This window comes from Stegostoma tigrinum, chromosome 7, assembly GCF_030684315.1.
Source record: "Stegostoma tigrinum isolate sSteTig4 chromosome 7, sSteTig4.hap1, whole genome shotgun sequence".
Taxonomy (NCBI): domain Eukaryota; kingdom Metazoa; phylum Chordata; class Chondrichthyes; order Orectolobiformes; family Stegostomatidae; genus Stegostoma; species Stegostoma tigrinum.
The window spans coordinates 75,997,589-76,020,230 of NC_081360.1; the positions used below are offsets into that span (position 1 = coordinate 75,997,589).

The following is a 22,642-nucleotide window of genomic DNA, read 5'->3' on the forward strand; positions in this document are numbered from 1 at the left end:
TTGACATTTCAGGTCGGGGCCCTTCTTCAGGGACCCTTCCGAAGAAGGGTCCTGATGCAAAACATAGAGTTTCCTGTTACTCTGATGCTGCCCAGTCTGCTGTGTTCCTCCGGCTCCACATTGAATTGAAGTAGAGTCAGTCAGCAATAAAATATGTACCAGAAGCATTTTTGGTGGGAGGAAAATAAATGGCTCCCTTGTTGTTATTACTTTATATGGTCGGAGCAGGCTCTGAAGGTAAGACTTAAAACTATTCAAAGGCAAGGGGAGAGATACCTAGGACTTCATCCTCTTTCATAATCTTACTGATTATCAGGTTAGATAGCATTGGAAAATCATGAACTCCGGGTGAATCATTTTGGTAGTTGATATGTGCAGGCCCTTCACTAGTGTGCATTGTCATGATCGTTAAGGGTCGCCCTTTACCCTATAACTGAGGATGGCGACTTTGCCTATGAGCTGATTTCCTTCCTGTCAGTCCAGTGTAATCGCTGTATTCTGACACCATCATGGGAAGTTGCTGGAACAACTTGAGGCTCCCCCACAGAGTCAAGATTATGGTAACTCCCTAACCCTGTTAAAATTGCACAACACCGAAGGTGATCATTTCATTTAGTTCCACACTACTGTCCTTTCCATTTAATCCAACAAAGGTTTCAGTTTCAAATATTTATCCAAATCCTTTCTGAAATTTATTAAACCAGTTTCTACTTCCCTTTCAGGCAATGTGAGTCCCAATCATGACTCCCTGCTTCAAAAATGGTATTACATTATTGCTGGTTCTTTTGCCAATGAAGTAAATCTGCCTCCTTTGCTAAATGACCTTTTTATGCTGGAAATACATTCTCCCCATTTATGGGCGCAAATCACTTCAAGATTTTGAATACCTCCTTCAGATTTCCTTTTCACCTTTTCTGCTTTCTTCAAAGAGCAGCACATTTAGAATCCAAGATAATAACGTGTGAAGCTCGATGAACACAGCAGGCCAAGCAGCATCTCAGGAGCACAAAAGCTGACTTTTCGGGCCTAGACCCTTCTTCAGAGAGGGGGATGGGGTGAGGGTTCTGGAATAAATAGGGAGAGAGGGGGAGGCAGACCGAAGATGGAGAGAAAAGAAGGTAGGTGGAGAGGAGAGTATAGGTGGGGAGGTAGGGAGGTAGGGAGGGGATAGGTCAGTCCAGGGAGGACAGACAGGTCAAGGAGGTGGGATGAGGTTAGTAGGTAGGAAATGGAGGTGCGGCTTGAGGTGGGAGGAATGGATGGGTGAGAGGAAGAACAGGTTAGGCAGGCAGAGACAGGCTGGGCTGGTTTTGGGATGCAGTGGGGGGAGGGGATGAGCTGGGCTGGTATTGGGATGCAGTGGGGTAAGGGGAGATTTTGAAGCTGGTGAAGTCCACATTGATACCATGGGGCTGCAGGGTTCCCATGCGGAATATGAGTTGCTGTTCCTGCAACCTTCGGGTTGCATCATTGTGGCACTGCAGGAGGCCCATGATGGACATATCATCTAAAGAATGGGAGGGGGAGTTAAGAAGGTTCGTGACTGGGAGGTGCAGTTGTTTATTGCCAAACTCCGGATACAATGCATCATCCTCCAACACTTCCGCCATCTACAATCCGACCCCACCACCCAAGACATTTTTCCATCCCCACCCTTGTATGACTTCCAGAGAGACCACTCTCTCCATGACTCCCTTGTTCACTCCACACTGCCCTCCAACCCCACCAAACCCAGCACCTTCCCCTGCAACCGCAGGAAGTGCTACACTTGCTCCCACACCTCCTCGGGGTGGTGTGTGAGAACGAGGGGGATCCTCTTAGCGCGGTTGTGGCGGGGGCGGCGTGTGAGGGATGTGTTATGGGAAATGCGAGAGACGTGGTCAAGGGCGTTCTCGACCACTATGGGGGGCAAATTGCGGTCCTTGAGGAACTTGGACATCTGGGATGTGCGGGAGTGGAATGCCTCATCCTGGGAGCAGATGTGGTGGAGGCGGAGCAATTGGGAATAGGGGATGCAATTTTTGCAGGAGGGTGGGTGGGAGGAGGTGTATTCTAGGTAGTTGTGGGAGTCGGTGGGCTTGAAATGGACATCAGTTACAAGCTGGTTGCCTGAGATGGAGACTGAGAGATCCAGGAAGGTGAGGGATGTGCTGGAGATGGCCCAGGTGAACTTGAGGTTGGGGTGGAAGGTGTTGGTGAAGTGGATGAACTGTTCGAGCTCCTCTGGGGAGCAAGAGGTGGCGCCGATACAGTCATCAATGTAACGGAGGAAGAGGTGGGGTTTCGGGCCTGCGTAGGCGCGAAAGAGGGATTGTTCCATGTAACCTACAAAGAGACAGGCATAGCTGGGGCCCACGCAGGTGCCCATGGCCATCCCCTTTGCCTGTAGGAAGTGGGAGGAATCGAAAGAGAAGTTGTTGAGGGTGAGGACGAGTTTGGCAGGGCGGATGACGGTGTCGGTGGAGGGGGACTGGTTGGGCCTGCGGGATAGGAAGAAGCAGAGGGCCTTGAGGCCATCTGCATGCGGAATACAGGTATATAGGGACTGGACGTCCATGGTGAAAATAAGGTGTTGGGGGCCAGGGAATTGGAAGTTCTGGAGGAGTTGGAGGGCGTGGGTGGTGTCACGGACGTAGGTAGGGAGTTCCTGGACCAAAGGGGAGAAAATAGAGTCCAGATAGGTGGAGATGAGTTCGGTGGGGCAGGAACAGGCTGAGACAATGGGTTGACCACGGCAGGCAGGTTTGTGGATTTTGGGAAGGAGATAGAAATGGGCCGTGCGGGGTTGGGGAATAATAAGGTTGGAGGCTGTGGGTGGGAGGTCCCCTGAGGTGATGAGGTCATGAATGATGTTGGAGATGATGGTTTGGTGCTCGGGGGTGGGGTCATGATCGAGGGGGCGGTAGGAGGTGGTGTCGGAGAGTTGGCTTTTGTTCCCAGTTCTTTTTCTTCCTGTAGTCCTTTAAAATTGTAGCAATTTTCTCTCCCCTCATTCTTCCTACCTAAACGAATCCTCCTGTACACCATTATCACCCTCTTCATCGATTACTACATTTTGAGCATTGTTCCATTTTCAAAGTTTAAAATCATACTATGCATCTCCAAGTAAATGTTACTAATATATCCAAAAGATCTGTGGGTCCAGTATCAATCTTTGGGACAATGCCAAGTCACACTTCACTTCAGTCTGGAAGCTAACATTCAGCAGTACTGTTTGCTTCCTGTCCCTTAGTCCTCTATGTATCCACTCAGGCATTAACCTATTAATCTTACAGACTTGTTAGACTTCAAAACTGTGGTGCTTTCTGACATCTATGCATAAAATACCGAACACAGCATCTAACAACAATCTCCTTCACTTCATCTAAGAAAGCAATCCAGGTGATCATTATTAGCACCTCATATTTTTCCCAGGTTGTCAAATATCAGTGTCCAGGACTAATGTTTCAAAGCTTTCCCATCATTGACGTGAAAGGGCTGTGGTTACTGATTTTATCCCTCCCCAGTTGTGGGCAATGTAAATCGGGACAAACAAGGTTACTGGCCACAGAATTAGAAGCTTTGTGGCAAATGGTCTGAAGGAGAGAGGGTAACCTGGTGACTGAGCATAGAAATAGGAGCAGGAGTGGACCTGCTCTGTCATTCAATTATAGCTGATCCTTCATCTCAACTCGAGTTTCCTGCCTTCTCTCCTTATGTCTCTCAATTCTCCGAGAGCCCAAAGATGTACCTCAACTTTAACTGTGTTCAACAAATGAACTTCCACAATTTTCTGTGGTAGAGAATTCTAAAGGTGCACATCTCTGAGTGAAGAAATTTCACTTTTCAGTTCTAAATGATCATCTCCTTTATCCTGAGACCATTGACCCAGCATTCTAGAATCTTTAACCTTGATTCATCAGGTGAAATAACTTCTGAAATAACTTCTAATGTCTACTCTTTTAAATCCCTTCAGAATTGTGTATGTTTCAAATGCATCATCATATATTTTTCTAAATTCTTGACAGTATTGATCCAACTTACTCACATCATACCCCAATTTTCTTATCAAAGTAGCCAGTGTACTGAAGCATTGCTACATAGCTTCATAATTAATTGCAACCTTCTTTTTATACAGAGACAAAAACTGCCACAGTGCACAGGCATTGTCATATCAAAGCTTTCTATAACTGTAGTAAGACATCCTAATACTCGTTCTCTAGTTCCCTTGTGATAAAGGGCAATATGTCATTTGCCCAACTGCTTGCTGTATCTGAATGTTACTTTTTACTCGACATAGATCCTACTTAGAGGTGTCTTACATGTCTATAGCCAAGTCTCTCTCAATGTGAGCATTTAGAAGTTTCATTTCTATTATTACTACAAAAGTGAATTATCTCAAATGATAGACTTTGAATGAATATCAATGTTTGTCTCCTTTATGCTGCTACAACCATAGCTACGGACTGTGGTCCTCCCATTTGCTTCAGCCTGCATTGTTGTCTCTTCATGGATTCTATCTATCATGGATTCTCTTGGGTGTTGGAAGCCTGAGCTGCACTCTTTGAGGCTGCTCTATTCTATCCTTATCTAAAAGTAACTCTCTCTCACCTCAGTAAGTCCAATAGATTCCTTATCGAGATATCTTGGCTGACAAATTTATTAGAAATCTCTGAGGACCTAATAAGCAATACCAATAAAAGGAGAAGCAATGGATGTAACATAGTAGATTTTCTGAAGGTGTTTGAAAAAGCACAACACATTAGGCTACTTATTAAGCTAAGAGCCCATGGTGTTGGAGGTAGAGTGCCAACATGGATAAAGAATTGACAGAGTTGGGATATGATGGGCATTTTCAGGAAGGCAGCATGTGTGCCACGGAGATCATGACTGGAGCTACAATTACTTACACAATATATTAATAATGTGGATGAGGAAAGTGAATGTTCTATAGCCAAGTTTGCAGATGGCACAAAAACAGGTTGGAAGGCAAGTGCTGAGAACACCACAAACAGTCTGCAGACAGATATAGACAGGTTAAGTGAGTAGGCAAATACTTGACGGATCGAAGATAATGTGGGGAAATATTGTGTATGCACTTTGGCCTGGGGAAGAGTGGAGCTGAATGTTATTTAAATGGAGAAAGACTGTCGAAAGCTACAGTACAGAGGGATTTCAGAATCCTTGTGCATAAGTCACAAAAAACTAGCATCCAACTTCAGCAAATAAGGAAGGCTAATGAAATGTTAGCCTTTACTTGAAAGGGAATGGAGTATAATAAGAAGGAAATCTTGCTAAGACTGTACAAAGCACTAGTCAAACTACAGCAGTAATACTGTGAACAGTTTTGGGGCCCTTAACTCAGGAATTATATATAGTCTATACTGATATAATGCATGTTTCTTCAACACAGATTGGCCATAATGTGATTGAAGAAAAGGAGAATGCTATTTGTAAAACACAAACTTTCCCTACCTGTGTTGCTGCAACATGATTCTGCCCCATCACTAAGTGTCACAGTTATTGCACCATTTTCTATAGCGTGAGGTCGAGCGAGAACTCAACTATCCCATTACATCAAAACCGACTGTACTAGCATTACAGGCAGTCGAGAGAAGGCTTACCAGGCTGATTCTGGGTATGGAGGGAATGGTTTATGAGGAGAGGTTAAGTCGGCTGGGCCTGTATTCATTGGAATTTAAAAGAATGAGAGGCTACCTTATTGAAACATGCAAGATTCTTCAGGGACTTGACATCATAGATGTAGAATGTTTATTACCCCTTTTTGGGGCCAGACAGCATAATTTAACAATAAGGGGTTGCCCTTTTGAGACAGAAATGATGAGGAATTCCTTTCCTTAGCAGGTAGTGAATCTGAGGAAATCTTTAGAGCAGAAGACTACAAAACCTGGCTCATAGGTAGGAATGTGGAGTTGAGGGTTATCAGATCAGGCATGACTTCAGTTGAAAGGCCTGCTTCTGCTCTTGCACCTTATTGGCCAAATCTCCAATGGTTGTTGATGATACTATATAAATACAAGTGTTCCTTTTCACTCTATTGGCTTCCCTTTACTATTTACATCCTCAAGCATCTTTAATAGGATGATGCAGTCATAGAGTTGTACAGTGTGGAAACAGACCCTTCTGACCAATTTGTCCATGCTGGCTAGATATCCTAAATTAATCTAGTCCCATTTGCAAATATTTGGCCCATATCCCTCTAAACTCATATAACCATCCTGATCCCTTTTAAGTTTTCTAATTGAACCAGCCTTCACCACTTCCTCTAGCAGTTCATTCCATACACTCACCACCCTCTGTGTGAAAACATTGCCCCTTCGGTCCCTTTTAAATCTTTTCCCTCTCACCTTAAACCTGTGCCCTCTGGTTTTGGACTCCCTAGTCCTGGGGAAAAGGCCTTGGCTATTCATCCTATCTATGCCCTTTTATAAACTTCTTGATGTCACCCCTCAGCATCCGATGCTCCAAGCAAAATAGCCCCATCCTATTCAGCCTTTACCCTACTTCACAAACTATCAAACCTTGGTAACATCCCTGTAAATCTTTTCGGCAGCCTTTCTAGTTTAATAAGTGATAATGGGAACTGCAGATGCTGGAGAATCCAAGATAATAAAATGTGAGGCTGGATGAACACAGCAGGCCCAGCAGCATCTCAGGAGCACAAAAGCTGACATTTCGGGCCTACACCCTTCATCAGAGAGGATATGAAGAAGGGTCTAGGCCCGAAACATCAGCTTTTGTGCTCCTGAGATGCTGCTGGGCCTGCTGTGTTCATCCAGCCTCACATTTTATTATTTTGTCAAATCATTTGCCTTCTATGAAATCTGTTCATGCTAGTCACACATTTTTTAAAACTGCATTGCTAAGACTTAATAAATAGATTCCAGTATTTTCCTAATGCCTGACGTCTGGCTAATTTCCCTGAAAATCAATGTTTTCTTTCTTTCACTTTTCTTGAGTAGCATTTTTATATTTGCTAACTTCCAATTTGCTGGAATTGTTCTCTAGCCTGGGATATTTTGGAAACTTCTGTTAAAGTCACTGGAAGTAAGCCACAGGCCCTGGGGGTGTGTCAGCTTTCAGTCCCTCTAGTCTCTGAAATACATTTTCCCTGCTGATATTAACCACTTTAAATTCTTCACTCATATCAATGTTTTCGTCTGGACGTGCAAGTTGTTCCAGGAACCACAAATTATTTCACTGCTAAGATCCAGCTGGATGGCAAGTTTGAGCTTAGTGCCCTGAAGCAAAGTCATGCTCTGTGTCTGCAGCACTTACATATACAGTGAGGGCACCAGAGACACCAGAAGCCTCTGCATTAATCTAAAGCTCATAGACTTGGCGACACAATGATTTCCTGTCTTCTGAGTCTATTACATCCAAGTGACAGTTTTAACAAAGTCCTTCACTCAAAACATTAAAATCAACCACAAGGAATTAAACATGATCTCGACCTGCACATCTCATATTCAAACCAAGTTCGTAATTGAGTTGTCCAGGCATACGCTCCAAATAAACACTCTTTATTAAAACCTTTCACTAACTGGGATTTGCTACAGACAAAGTGTCCATATATATCTTTGGATAATTTTACTCCAAAGGTTCTTGTATGAAGTAACAGATAAACATGTTAAATAAAAGACGGCTGTTCATTCAATTGCGTCACTTTACACAACATATTGACTTTTTAGCTGCAATATTACAGTCTTTGTTAAATCATCTGTAGGTATTGAATTACTCTTGCTTAACCTCTTTGTTTGTGTAAGAATTTTTACACATTAAATTCATGCTTTCCTTCTCGGCTTCCTGAAGACTACAAGGTGGTACATTGACTGAATTTTTGAGCACCTGTGCAGCAGTAATTGCCTTGCACCAAGTTCCCTTGAAACAGTGAGAATCCCACTGTGAGCCTGTCAGACATGAAAGTCTAAGGTATCTAATATAAGCACACATCATTGCTTTCCTAAATCTAGAGACAGAGAGAGCAAGGGAGTGGGAAAGAAGGAGTGAGCGAGTGAGCAAGAGTGGAGAGAGAGAGAGAAACAGAGGAAGAAAACCATAGGAAAAGTATAAAGCTATGGGAGGTACATGTTCAAATCCTACCAGTGGTAGGATCTATACTCAGTTAAAAACAATGGAATATAAATTATCTCAGTCATGGCAGCCACCAAACAATTGATTCTTACGAAAACCTATCCTGTTCACTAATGTTATTCAGGGAAGGAAATTTGCCATCCTTACTTCGTCTGGCCTACTCATAACTACATTGCTGTGGGTCTGGAGTTGAGTCTCAACAGCTCTCTGAAATAGACATGGCAATCCAATCAGCTGAAGGGCATTTAGAGATGAGCAACAGTTGTTATCCTTATCAGCATCACCGACATCCTATTTAAAAACAAAATCCCATTACCCAAATCCCGACCTATCCCGTCTTTGACCGCCAGTCAGAACATTTCAAATAAAAACTGAGTAAAGGTGAAAATATGAGTTTTCCCAAGCACAAATTACCGAAAGCAAATCAGTTTGCATCATTTGGGAAGGAGCCAGGTTTTTGAGGCATTTGAGCTGCGCATTAACATTTCTTAAAAGTCACTTAACCAACACCAGCTGCGAGCTTTAGAAAAACCAGAAATAACTTAGTGTAGCTGAATGTATTTAAAGTCTTCAATGGGAACTACTGCCCAGGTATCAAATAATCTCGGGTATAATACAAATATATAATATGACAACATCTGTTCTATTCAACAGAGATCAAATGTTTTACTGTTTGCAAGCAGTCCTCATAATTATTTCCATTGTTTGTGTTGGTATACTGTTTCTTCATCGTAACAGATTATAGCTCTCTCTCCTGCCAGTAGATCATTAAGCCAAAACTATTCAACTGAGCAGATTTACTTTAAAACACAAACTGACAATGATGCTAGACAAAAGATTTTCCAGTACTGAGCGGTGCCTCTAAACATCTGTTGTTCAAATTTGTACAATAAGATTCATTACACCCTAAAATTCAAACTTTTTTTCCAGGATGTAACATCATATGTAAAATTTGCCTTTTCTTTGATTACGACTCTAAGTAGTGTTTTGCAATCAATCTTCTTTGATTCTTCTGTTTGAGACTTTTTGTCTTATATCCGGTCTTTGATGAGACGCAACTTCCTCGGATTAAACACGGGAATGGCAGGAACATTTTGTTTGGCTTTGATTCAACTTGGATAGTCTAGTGTCAAATTTTAATCCAAACATTATATTCTTTTTGCCCATTAACTTTTTCCTTTGCAACCAAAATTTAGTGACCATCCAAAGTACAGATTCCTCCTAATAGATAAATACTGAGGCGCGACAGGGCTAGAAGCGAAGCTGATTCTCTGTACCATACTGACGCAGCTGAAAACAAAATGCACATTATGTGCCATAGTAGGAAGTAAGGAGAAGATAAAACATAGGCCAGAATTCCAGCCTGATCTGAAATCAATGCAAAACAGTTAAACAGCTTTGGTATTTATTCACATATGGCATTGTAGGAAACCAAATTTTTACCTGTCCACAGAGCTAATCTGCAGGATTAGTGATTTGTGATCTGCGTATTTTAGCACCCTATATTCGGCTGTTTCTCCTATAGCCCTGGAAGATGTTTTTTTCTGAACGGAGCCACGAGAACATCTGTCCACTACAGTTTTATTTGCATTGTTGCTTGCAATTGATTGTTCCAGTAAAACAAGCAATTGAAAGAGCTGGTTTGTCAAAGCGGAGTAAACCTTCAACAAACTTTTAACTTCTGGCGCATAAAGTAGTACTTTGAAGACCATAATTTTGTCCAAGAAGTCACAACAATTAAAATAGCTTTATGCTTACCATTAGCAACACTGCAGTCATGGGAGCTGTACTCAGCAAAGCACTGGCAGCCCCATGCTGTACATTGCCCATTCCCACTGCATCGATTTGGACATCGGAGAGCTGTAACTATTTCTTCAACATCTGTTCCATGGCCCCATTTATGTCTATTTTCCAAGAGCTTTCCTTCACACTCATTGTCAAGAAATGCCAGCAACCCTTCCTCCCAAGCAAGATCATCTTTAAGTTGCAAGTCTAAAATGCAGAGGTCCACAGCTTCAATAAGCTTTCTTCCTAGGAAGTCTTGACATACCACACCAATTGTGGAATTTCTAAGGGCTTGCTGACAAATCTCAATGGCTTTAGCTGATGTCAGTCCACTTGGAGTTGGCCATGTTGGCTGCACACTAGGCCGGTTTCCAGACAGATGGTCTTCTGGGAAAAAGTAAGTTAAGCTTTCTAGATCAGTTTGACTTAGGCTCTGGAATGTGAATATTGGTAGATATTCATAATAATCTTGCCTTTTTACTCTACGTAATGTAATCTTTGGTTCAACAAGATCAGTTATGTCTGGCCATCGGGAAGTTCCCACCGACTGACCGGTAGAAATAAACAGCTGGCTTTTGGAACCAGGTGCTTGAAAGTATTTTTGCAAATCTGTATGTCCTTCTGAATTTTTAGAAGACTCAGTTACATCACGCTTTTTGAACATGGACAGTTCTGGATTGTTTATGTATTCTGCAGTAACATCCAAAAAAGGAATCACTGAAGTCAAATCCACATTATCATATGCCTGGCAACTAGACGATAGATGAGAATGACCAAATTCAGTGGTCAGCTTATTGAACGAATGGAGAGACATAGCATATTCCTTTCGACAACCACAATAATTTCTTCGTTTTTGTCTCTCAGAGGATGGTGGTGTCTTGTCAAACAAACTTTCTCCTGGATGTACTCTATAACAAACACAGTTAAATGATAAATATTATTTTCAAACTACTGTTCTGAACAACATATAAACATGTGCCTTGACAGTAGGTGCTCTATTATTCCAATGTTACAATTTGTCTTGTTATTTTAGATTAAATGTGAAATTGTTACAAGGCAAAAGATTTTCTGCCTTAACTGTAAAATCAATAATGAAAGGTACATTAGCACAATCAGATCTTGCATCGATAAACACTGCACAACCATAAAGGAAGATGAAGCATCATTGCATAGATGAAAGTGATCTCAACATTCTGTAATCAAAGAATCTTAACATTTTATTTTTAAATAAAAGCACAAGCAATATCAAATAACTCCAAATAGTCCAGCAGTCTATTTAATCTTTATAAACAAATCAAAGTACCAGTTAATAAAAGCAAAATACTGCTGATGATAGAAATCTGAGGCAAACACAGAGAATGCTAGAGAAACTCAGCAAATCAGGCAGCATATGTGGAGAGATGGAAACACAGCTAACATTTCGAGTCTGATATTCTACTTTGGGACACTTCTAAACTGACTTGTGGAGTCAGGCATTTGTCCCTTGAGGACAGATTAAGTAGACCATACATTTACACACTAGGGTTTGTAAGCACGAGAAATGGTTTACTTTAAATTTAAAATACATTTGAGGGCCATTTGGAACAGATTGTGGAAGATATTTTCATTGGCTGGAGCACTTCAAAGTAAGTGTCACAATCTCAGAAGACTGAATGACCAGGTCATTTAGGAATGAGTTGGGGAGACATTTCTTCATTTAAGCTGTTGTGGGTCTTTAGAAGCCTCTGTCCTGGAGAACTATGGGTGCTTAGATGTTGATAAAGAAAGTGTTAGTAAATTACTGGAGTGTTAGTAAATTACTAGTAAATTAACAAAGGATTGAGAGATATGGAAATAAGAAATAGGAATCACCAGTTTATTTCTGATACAGAATCAATTTTCTAAATGTACTTTTTGTACATTTCAGAGATGATGAAGGGTCTAGGCCTGAAACCTCAGCTTTTATGCTCCTGAGATGCTGCTTGGCCTGCTGTGTTCATCCAGCGTTACACTTTGTTGTCTTAGAAGGTAACCACAAATTGTACATGCCTCACACAGCCAATACGAATCTAATCATGCAGTGTCTGGACCAGAATTCAGAGATACCAGTGGTTATACTGTACATGTGATTTGGAAAGGGTTAATAAGGCCTTATTTTCAGTAGTACAGTGTGCAATTAGTAGAATGAGGAATAATTTTGGAATATTCAGCACCCAGCCATCTGAGGATTGGTATTGTGTTGTGAATCTGTTGACGCCACATGCCTTGTTAAATGTCATTTCCATCGGGCTTGTTTTGATAACTTAGTACATTTTTGAACCTTGTTTACCCACACTCATAGCTGGGGGTTTCGCATTTTGTTGGATCCTGGCTCTTACAACTGATTTTGAATTGGATTTCAGAATCCTACAGAGGGAAGGCTGAGTTGATACAGAAGTTCAACCATGATTCTATTTAAAAGTGGAGATTGCATTAACAGTGAATGGCTTCCCCTTGCTGCTATTTCTCAAGCCATTGCGTTCTTAGTAGAAAAATGAAAAAAGTCTAAAAATAGGGTTAGTATTTAACTGAAACTTTTCAAAATGAAAGATACGTCTGGAGCAGGCAGCATATAACCACAAATTATTCTTTATTGATGGTTTGATTATTTCCAGTAGTGGTTTTATTTTTAGGTTTTATTGGTAGAGGGACTGAGTTCTGGAGCCGTGATGTCATGCTGCAGCTGTACAAAGCGTTAGTGCGGCCTCATTTGGAATATTACGTGCAGTTCTGGTCGCCCCATTACAGGAAGGATGTGGAAGCATTGGAAAAGGTGCAGAGGAGATTTACCAGGATGTTGCCTGGTCTGGAGCGCAGGCCCTATGAAGAAAGGCCGAGGGACTTGGGTCTGTTCTCGTTGGAGAGAAGGAGGCTAAGACGGGATTTAATAGAAACATACACACTGATCAGAGGATTAGATAGGGTGGACAGTGAGAGTCTTTTTCCGAGGATGATGACTTCAGCTTATACAAGGGGGCATAGCTACAAATTGAAGGGTGATAGATTTAAGACAGATGTCAGAGGCAGGCTCTTTGCTCAGAGAGTGGTAAGGGCGTGGAACGCCCTGCCTGCCAATGTAGTTAACTCAGCCACATTAGGGGCATTAAAACAGTCCTTGGATGAGCATATGGATAATGATGGGATAGTGTGGAGGGAGGGGCTTAGGTTAGTTCACAGGTCGGCGCAACATCGAGGGCCGAACGGCCTGTTCTGCACTGTTCTATGTTCTATGACAAGGTGGAACAAGTCAACAACAGTCAGTTTCCAACACAAGTAGTATAATTCATTGCGTTATACTATGTCAACCTCCATTTCCCATTGACATTGCATTATTTTTGCGAAATCAAAAATGGTATTTTGGACTAATGCATACCTCCATTCCTCGATGAAATCGTCAGGGGCATTATTCCAATGTGCAGCTGCCAGTGGAATCCCATCGGCACCATGGAAGTCATTATTGCTGTTTCGGTCAAAGATTCCACAGAGACCTCTTGTATTGTTGAAATCAATGCTGGGAGCTCGTACTGTTATGCTCATTCCCCAGTCACTCACATCTGAACGAACAAATGCTCCTGACGGGAACATGATCTATTGAAACAGATACCCAAAAAGTCAAAATAAATAACAAAATATGACTTAATGCTTTAAGTACATTAGCTTATTTAAAAAAATGGAAAATACATTTGGAAAATGTGAACACATTGCAGTTTCTAGTTTAATACTTCAATAATATTAAAAGAATGAAACCACTTTTTAGTCAAATGTCATAATAGAGTTCCCTGAAATTTCTGTTCACTGTTAAAGGATTGTTTTCTTCCCACTTTGTATCTAATCACAAGTTGTGAATTAGTAGAAAATTACAGCTAATTCTTGTTAGAGCGGACTGTACTATCTTCTGGAGACTATTATGTGGTGTTATGGACTAAGAATATTTAGTATATCCGTTGGGTTGTATGCCATTTGAAAAATATACAAGAGTAGCCGACACATTTCTAGGATATAAAGGCCTTAAATATTTATTAAAATAGATTTGCTATTAATATTCAATCATAGATAAATGTTAACTTCTTTCAACTAATTAATATTCCTCACTGCATTTTCTAGCAGAAAATACTCTTAAATTTTGAAAGAAGTTAAGAAATTTTTGGTCAAATTTAAATTTTATTAAATTCGAAGTGGTATTCCTGTTATTTTTAAAATTCACTGTCAGAATTTGTGATATAACATTTGAAGTGCAAATGAGTTATCAAACTGCAGTCCGTACCGATACTTCTATGACTTTTCATTCACTCCATAAATAGTCTTTATACTCTTTGCATTTGCTTTTATAATGAGATGCAATTTCAGACTTCCATTCAGTTTAATGTTGATCAGAATAGAGTCCAAATAGACAATTTTTTTTAACTCTTCTTTGTATAGGGCGTCAAGAAATTACTTTAATTTTACCAATTTAATCCGAGTGTCATGTTATGGCGGTATCTATTAGACTAAATTAGTTTTGCAATTTTAAAAGGTGTCATAATGCCCAATAAGGAGATCATTGTGTAACCTAAGTAGTAAATATGAATTATGTACTGGAAGTGCTAACTATACTTACTTCATTACAATCTAGAATTAAAGACATAAACAATAGGATAAAAAATGTCACAAATAATACAAATTTGATGGTACGCAATTGTAAATAGCAATTAATAGTTATTCCAAATGTGACGGTTTACAAATGGAGAAAAACGGCTGAAAGCTACAACTCTCAGGGACTTGGGTGTACTTATGCATGAAACACAGTAAGCTAACACACAGATGCAGCCATTACTCAGGAAGACTAATAGACTTATTTCAATAGGGGTGGAGTATAAGAATAGGGAAGTCTTACTGCAACTGTACAAAAGTGCTGGTGAGGCCACATCTGGCGCACTGTAAGCAGTTCTGGTCCTTTTATAAATCATTTCATTTCATTTCAGGCAGTTCAGAGAAGGTCCACCAGATGATCTCTGGTATGGAGGTTTGTCTTTAGGTTGGGATTCCACTCACTAAAGTTTAGAAGAATGAGAGGTGATCTCATTAAAACATACAGGATTCCGACGGGGCTTCACATGGTAAATGCTGGGATGATGTGGCCCCTTGTGGGAGAGTGTAGGGCCAGAAAGCAACAGCTTCAAAATAAAGGGGCTCAAATTTAAGGCTGAAATAAAGAGGAAATTCTTCTCTCAGAGGGTTGAGAATCTTTGGAACTCCTTGCCACAGTGAGCTGTGGGATCCTTGTCTATATATAAGGCTGAGATAAATTGGTTCTTGATAAGTGGGTGAATCAAGCGTTGTTGGAAAAAAGCCGGAAAGTGGACATGAGGAATGTCAGTGATAATGGGAACTGCAGATGCTGGAGAATCCAAGATAATAAAATGTGAGGCTGGATGAACACAGCAGGCCCAGCAGCATCTCAGGAGCACAAAAGCTGACGTTTCGGGCCTAGACCCTTCATCAGAGAACTCTCTGATGAAGGGCCTAGGCCCGAAACATCAGCTTTTGTGCTCCTGAGATGCTGCTGGGCCTGCTGTGTTCATCCAGCCTCACATTTTATTATCTTATGAGGAATGTCAGATCAGTCATGAACTATTGAATGGTGGAACAGACTTGAGGGGCTGAACAGCCTACTCCTGTTCCTATTTCCTAATGTCTTCTAGACGACGGCAGTAAAAGCATGGTAGCTAAATTTGCCGATGGCACCAAGATAGTGGAAAGGATGTTGTGAAGAATATGTAGGACATTGTAAATGATAAGGGAAAGATTAACTGCATGATTTAATTTTCACTCTGAGATTTAAGTGACTTTGCAACTTTCTGCAAATAGAGACAGAGTCATTAAAGTTTGTTGCGGCATTAGGTATTGTTTTGCAGGGGACATCAAAGATTGTCAGTGATAGATGGGAATGTGGAATTCAAAAGACAAACTAATGAAGTCTTGATATTATAGAACGGGAGACGCAGGTTTGAGGACGCTGCAGTTTTGTTTATATCTAAACAATAAAATCAACAGCACATGAATAACAACAATTGAGTCACGATATAAAACTGAAGTACACACAGTGATCTTCTTTCCTTGGTGCGCGTCCATTATTTTGATACGATGTGGTTCTGGTCCACTGCTTTTCACTGACAAATGAGGCCTGGTTTCTTGAAAGTGTCCGTTGCACATGTCAAATGCAATGATGTCATCACCCTCCCTGGCAACCACTCCACAGTTACATGATACAGCATAGTGGCGGCTGCCACAATCCCACTGACGCACATGAACTTCAAATTCTCGCAAAAGGCTCTTGTACAAAATAAAAGTCCCAGTTTTATGGTTGTCATAGCGTCTGCAATAAAATAACAAATGCATTAACCCAATGGATGCCTCCCTAAATTAATACAAATTAATAGAATGTTAACAATCTTACAACCTGCTGATTTGCATACTTTGCATACTTGCAGACTTTAATTTGAAGTCAAATTAAAAGGTCACGTGACCTGTCCTGAAGTCTGCCTTACAGCAAGTCATGTTTAAAGGGCTGTCCGGGCTGTTCTTCCAGAAGGTGTTACCACTTGAGTGCAATAGCATCAACCTGTGCGCTAACAGTGTATAGAATCTAAATCTCCAAAATGACAGTACCATCAAAATTGTTTGGTTTTAATAGTTATATTTTATTCTGTCCTTTTATTTCTGCAATTAAAGATAGTTAAGCACAAGAATGTCCAATCTGCATTTCTACTTGGATACAACAGATACAGATGGATACTCGAAATTGGATGGAAAAAGGAGAATTTTGAGCAAGGTTTGATCTTGAGATCCAAGAGCAGAAGTAGCTCAATCAGCCCATCAAGATTGCTGCACCATTCAATGATCTTACAGACTTCAGCTTCACCTACTTATCTTTTCCCCATTACCCTCGGTTCCCTTACTAATTAAATATCGGTCTCTCTCAGCCTTGAGTATTCTTACAATCTAGCCTCTACAGCCCACTGTAATCAAGAAATTCACAGACTTATTTTTTTCTGAAAGAAGGAACTCCTTCTCATTTCTGTCTTAAATGCCTCTTACATTGAGATTGTGCTCTCTGGTTCTCGACTCTCACACAAGAGGAAACAAACTCTCTTTGTCTAACCTGTCAAGCATGCTTACATTTTTATATTCTTGTGATATTTCAGTAAGGTCTCATTCTTGTGAACTTCAATGGGTGTAAGCCTAACTTACTCAACCTCTCCTTATAAGAAAATTCATCCATAGCCAGGAGCCCTGTGAATCTTTAGTAGACTGCTTCCAATGGCAATACATCTTTCTTTAACAAGGGGACCGAAAATATTCCAGGTGTAATCTGACTAGTGCCTTGTATAATTTTAGCAAGGTTTCCCTGTTTTTATACAGTACTGATTACCATACTTATGGAAGGACATTAACAATTTGGAAGCAGTTCTGACAAGGTTGACTTGACTGATACCTGGAATGAGCCTTAGGAGGTAAAGTTAAGACAGGCTGGGCTTATATTCCCTGGAGATTAGAGGAGTTCAAGATTTCTGAATTGAAAAATATAAGTCATGAGGGGACTTGATTTGATGGATGTTTACAGCATGTTTTCTCTTGTGGAAGAATCTAGAACTAGGGATCATGGTTTAAAACTGGGATGAGAAAATTTCTTTTTCTCTCAAGAAAGTTGTAAGATTTTGGAATTCCCTTCCTCATAAGTGCAGCATTTTGAAATATTTTCAAGGCAAAGGCACGTAGAATCTTAATTAGCAGGGGATGAAAAATTATCAGGGATATACAGGAACGTACAGTTGAGGTTAAAATTAGATCACCCATGATCTTATTGAATGGTGACACAGGCTGAAAGGGCCGAGTGGCCTATATTTGATTGTAGGTTTGTATACTCCATTCCCTTGAAATAAAGGCCAACAGTGCATTTGCTTTCTCTATTCCTGCGGAATTTGGGAGCTAGCCTTTTGTGATTCATGATGGAGGACCCCCAAAACACTCTGTGCTGCAGTTTTCTTCAGTCTCTTGACAATTAAATAATATTAATCTCTTATAGACCTCTGTCAAATTGCATTACCTCTTGTCTTCCAACATTATATTGCAATATGGCATTTTTTTTACCCTCACACAGCCTGTCTACATCCCTCTGCAGATTCTTTACAATTATTCCTTCTAACTGCCATTACACCTATTTTCATGTCACTCATAAACTTGCTGTTAGTACATTCACTTCCCTTGTCATTTAAATATAAATAATTGTGGTCCTAGCACTGGTCCCTGTGAACTCCACTAGTTACAGGATGCCATTACCAAAACACCAACTTTCTGTCTTCTATTAGTTAGCCGATCATCTATCAATGTGGCTATACCTCCTTCAACACTCTTATGAGCTCTTATCTTATAAGTAGCCTTATTTGTGGTAACTTATCAAACGTCATTTGGAAATGTAAATATATTACATCTTCTGACTCTCCTTTATCTATCATGCTTGCTAACTCCACAATGAATCCAATCAATTTGTCACTGGCACCAGGGAAGAGTAGGCTCTGAGTAAAAATCAACATTTTCCCAAACCTGTCAGTTTTCCCCATTGAGTGGGCTATAAAAACCAGCATTCTCTCTGAGCCTGTGGGTTCCCACAAGGTGACGAGTTAAAATGGTCCTCGTCAATGTTATTTCTCTGTCTCTCATGTCCACTGGAATCTGATATATGAGCAATCTGAACCATTGCTCACAATAAACTCTTTATTATTGCTTACTAGATTCATTGTGGCCATCTTGTTCAGTGTGGGGATCTACAGGGCTCTATTCTTCTCATGTAGTCGAGGAAAATCAGTTGATTGTCTAACCAGGATGTTCTGAGGAAGGGTCACTGGACCCAAAATGTTAACTCTGTTTTCTCCGTCACAGAAACTGCCAGAACTGCTGAGCTTTTCCAGCAACTTTGTTTTTGGTTCTTGGCTTAATTAGTTTAGTGTCTGATAGCAACAAGGTAAAAACTCTTTATCACTATGTTTATGTATAAATACACAAGAAAGTCCTCTTTGAGATCCCAAGCTGGTACCTGATAATAGTGGTCAATGCATAAGACACTCAATCATACAGTACAGAAGATGCTTTTCGGCCCATCATGTCTATATCGCAAAAACTACACCGAATCTGTACTATTCTCATTTTCCAGCACTAGGCACATTGCATTGAATGTTATGACATTTCAAGTGCTCATCCAAGTACTTTTTAAAATGTTGTGAGATTATCTGCCTCAACTCCAAGGCAGTTCATTCTAGACCCTCACCACCCTGTGGGTGGGAAGATTTTCCTCAAATCAGTTCTAAAGCTCGAGCCTTTCGCGTTAGGAGTGTATCACTTTGGTATTGATCCTTCATTTAAGGAGAGCCGGCACTTTATAGCTACCCTGTCCTTCCCCCTCATAAATTTATATACCTCTCTCAGGATTCCCCCCAACCTTTCCCAATCAAAAGAGAGCAACCCAAGATTATACTGTCTCTCTTCATAGCTAAAGCACTCCATCCCAGGCAACATGACGGTGAACATTCTCTGTCACTTCACTGAAATCCCATCCTTCCTACAGTGTGGTGACCAGAATGACACACAGTACTCCAGCTGTGCCCCAACCAAAAGTTTTGTACAACTCCAAACAACCACCCTGCCTCGACTGACAAAGACAAGTATCCCGTATGCTTTCTTAGCGATAGCTATAAACCTGCCTGCCACCTTCAGGACTCTGTGAACCAACTCCCCAAGATCCCTCTGTTTTTTCTGAGATTCCTAGTGTCCCACCATTCATTAAATATTTCATTGTTTAGTTATTTTGCATTAATTCACCTTATAAGGATTAAATTGCCTCTGCCACTGATCTGTTCATCTGACTAAACCATTTACATTTTTCTGTAAGTGTTTCCTCACTGTCAACCACCTAACCAATTCTCGTATCATCTGCAAAAATATTTATCATCCCTCCCACATTCTCTTCTATATTATTTAAATTTATCGCAAATATTAAGGGACCAAATGCTGATCCCTGCAATCTGCCATTGGACACCAATTTTCAGTCAGACAATCAGTCTTCAACTATCACCATCTGTCATCTATCACAAAGCTAATTTTGGATCCTACTTGTCAAGTTCCCCTGGTTCCCCTGGTTCCCCTGTGGGTTTATCTTCTTTATTAGTTTCCCATGTGGGACCTTGTAGTTTACATGGATTTCAGCAAAGCCTTTGACATCAACTACATTATCCTCATCTATACACCAGGACACATCCTCAAAAAAATCAACCAGATGTGTTCAGCATGACCTCCCTTTGAAAAAGCCATGCTAACTATCCTTCATCAAATCTTGCCTCTCCAAAAGAAGATTAATTTCTCCTTCCGAATGTTCTCCAATAGTTTCCTTACCATTCTGTGGTCTGTAATGCCCTGGTTTATTTCTAACACCCGTCTTGAGAAGTTTAATCACATTAGACATCTTCCCGTCATAGAATCACAGAATCCCTACAGTGTGGAAACAGGCCATTCAGCCCAACAAGTCCACACCACCCCTCCAAAGAGCATCCCACTCAGACCTATTCCCCTACCCCTGATTTCCCATGTCTAACCCAACTAACCCAAACATCACTGGACACCACAGGCAATTTAGCCTGGCCAATCCATCTACCCTGTGGTAGCGGCGCCCATTCCTCAGCATTAACCTTTTCAGACCACTGCCCTCTTGTGTAAGAGTATCTGTTTCTCTCTACCCTCAGTGTCATTCCTGAATTTTAGTTGCTTTTGCAAATGAAAGTGAATCTGGTCCCAGCACTGTGCATGCAGGGACTGTTTTCTTGAGAAATCCCAGCTGCTGCACATCACATTGAACAGCAGCAGCTCGACATTGGTAGGGATGAGAGAGAAAGCAAAAAGAATTTTGTCCTCCAGACTGTTAGCAAATCTGACTTTCCTACCTTGTTATATCCATCATGTGATGTGTAAATTCTGCTACAAAGATCAGTAATAAAATCTTCTGACAACTTTATATACCCATGTCTTGCAGTTTCTCGGCAACTTACATCAAGTCTAGCTTTCAGTATCTGCTTCTTCACTGCGTTCCCAGCTGAACCCTTACACCAGCAATTCCCTCTCTGATAATTACAATTTAATCTCTGGCAGACATGTCACTACCATACTAACTTTTAATACTTTTCAAAAGAAGAGTAGCCATGGGCAAATCTTTTAACTGGGTATATAGCCATTGTAACATTAATTCCTGCTTCCCAAATTTTCCCCTGAATTCCACTAATATCCAGAGTTTAATTGAATGTGCAGGACCTAACACTCCTGATTTATTGTCTGGCTTGCTGTTTCGTTTACCTACTTTTTTTTAAACTGTAACATAATTCACCCTTTTTAAGCAGTTCTTTCCACCAATGTCGCCTTCTTAATTGTTTCTCCAAATAAATGTTTTGAACAAACTGTGTATTTTTCTTCAGCAGGAGAAGGATTGAAAGTTTGCATGTATAATGTACTGGCAATCACTTGCTCACAAGTACGTTGTCCAGGTAGCAAATTCTGTGTCACTGGTCCTGGGTTCTGTGGATCGAGAGCTACAAACCTGACCACACATTTGACAGGCGTTTCTGAGAGGTGGAACTGCTTCTTGGCATTGAAAGCGCATACATTCCTTTCTCCAAATTCTTTTCCCTACTTCTTCTTGCCGGCAGCTGTTCTTGAAGAATTGTGTCCCATCATACTGGAATTTTCTCCAAGTCAGTTTCTTCTGAGTGAGGGTCTTCCAGGCTTTGACGTCTATATTGCATTTCTTGAGCTAAGCCTTCAGGGAGTCTTCAAAATGCTTCATTGATCCTCCTCTCATTTAATGGTGTTCCTTATGCTGGGTGAAGAACATTTGCTTTGACAGTTGTAACTCAGGCATCCTAGGCATGTGGCCAGCCCAGCAGATTCAGTTGGATGATCATGTCCTCAGTGCAGGTGCTATTGGCTTCTCCAAGCATGCTGATGTGAACATGCCTGTCCTCCCAGCTGATGCGGAGAATCCATTTCAAACAGCCTTAAAGCATACATATATGCACACATGCACAAACATAATACATTTTACACACTTGCTCACACATATTACCTATAATCTTTCTCATCAACATCACCAAAGAAATGTCCATGAAACTGTTGTCTCTTCCCAAATAGTTTTACATTTTGAATGAATTCATCATGGTCTAGAGAATCTGGTATATATCTTACGCAAAATTTCAGATATGAAAATTATTAGCCCTACTGCTACCAAACTGGATATAAGCAGATTAGAATGAGCTAAGAATATTAAGTAAAAGTAATATATCAAATGAAGTTCAAAGAGTGAGCCCTTTTATACATCAGGCTAAAGATTCACAAATTGAACTCAGACAGAAATAACAAAAGGTGAGATTTTCCCAACTGAAATAGTAAAACAGTGGTCAATGAGTTTCATGGTATGGTTTCCACCATGGCCTGGGTGAGTTAGTTCGAACAATCATAAGCTTCTCTCCTCAATATTTCTGTGAGTGAGATGTTGGACTTGTTTCTCATTAGATCACGTCGCAAGTGGAACAGATGTGTTCACTACTGCTGAGATATTCCAGGCTTTGCAGCCATGTGTACAGTCCAGCTGCACAGCTATCCAGGCCTTATCTGGAATTAAGAATCTAATGATGACTGTGAATCCATTGTCGATTGTTGGGAAAAACCC

General features: G+C 40.7%; 1 protein-coding gene across 5 annotated transcripts in view; it reads right to left on the reverse strand.

The window, feature by feature from the left end:
• Positions 1-22,642, reverse strand: part of LOC125454026 (von Willebrand factor D and EGF domain-containing protein-like) — a 304,266-nt gene that overhangs the window by 149,583 nt on the left and 132,041 nt on the right. For all 5 annotated transcript variants that reach the window (XM_059647440.1, XM_059647438.1, XM_059647437.1 and 2 more), the window contains 3 exons: positions 15,979-16,252; positions 13,271-13,485; positions 9,853-10,787 (listed from right to left, as the gene is read on the reverse strand). In XM_059647440.1, coding sequence (XP_059503423.1) covers positions 9,853-10,787; positions 13,271-13,485; positions 15,979-16,252 — 1,424 coding nt within the window. The remainder of the gene's footprint in view (positions 1-9,852; positions 10,788-13,270; positions 13,486-15,978; positions 16,253-22,642) is intronic.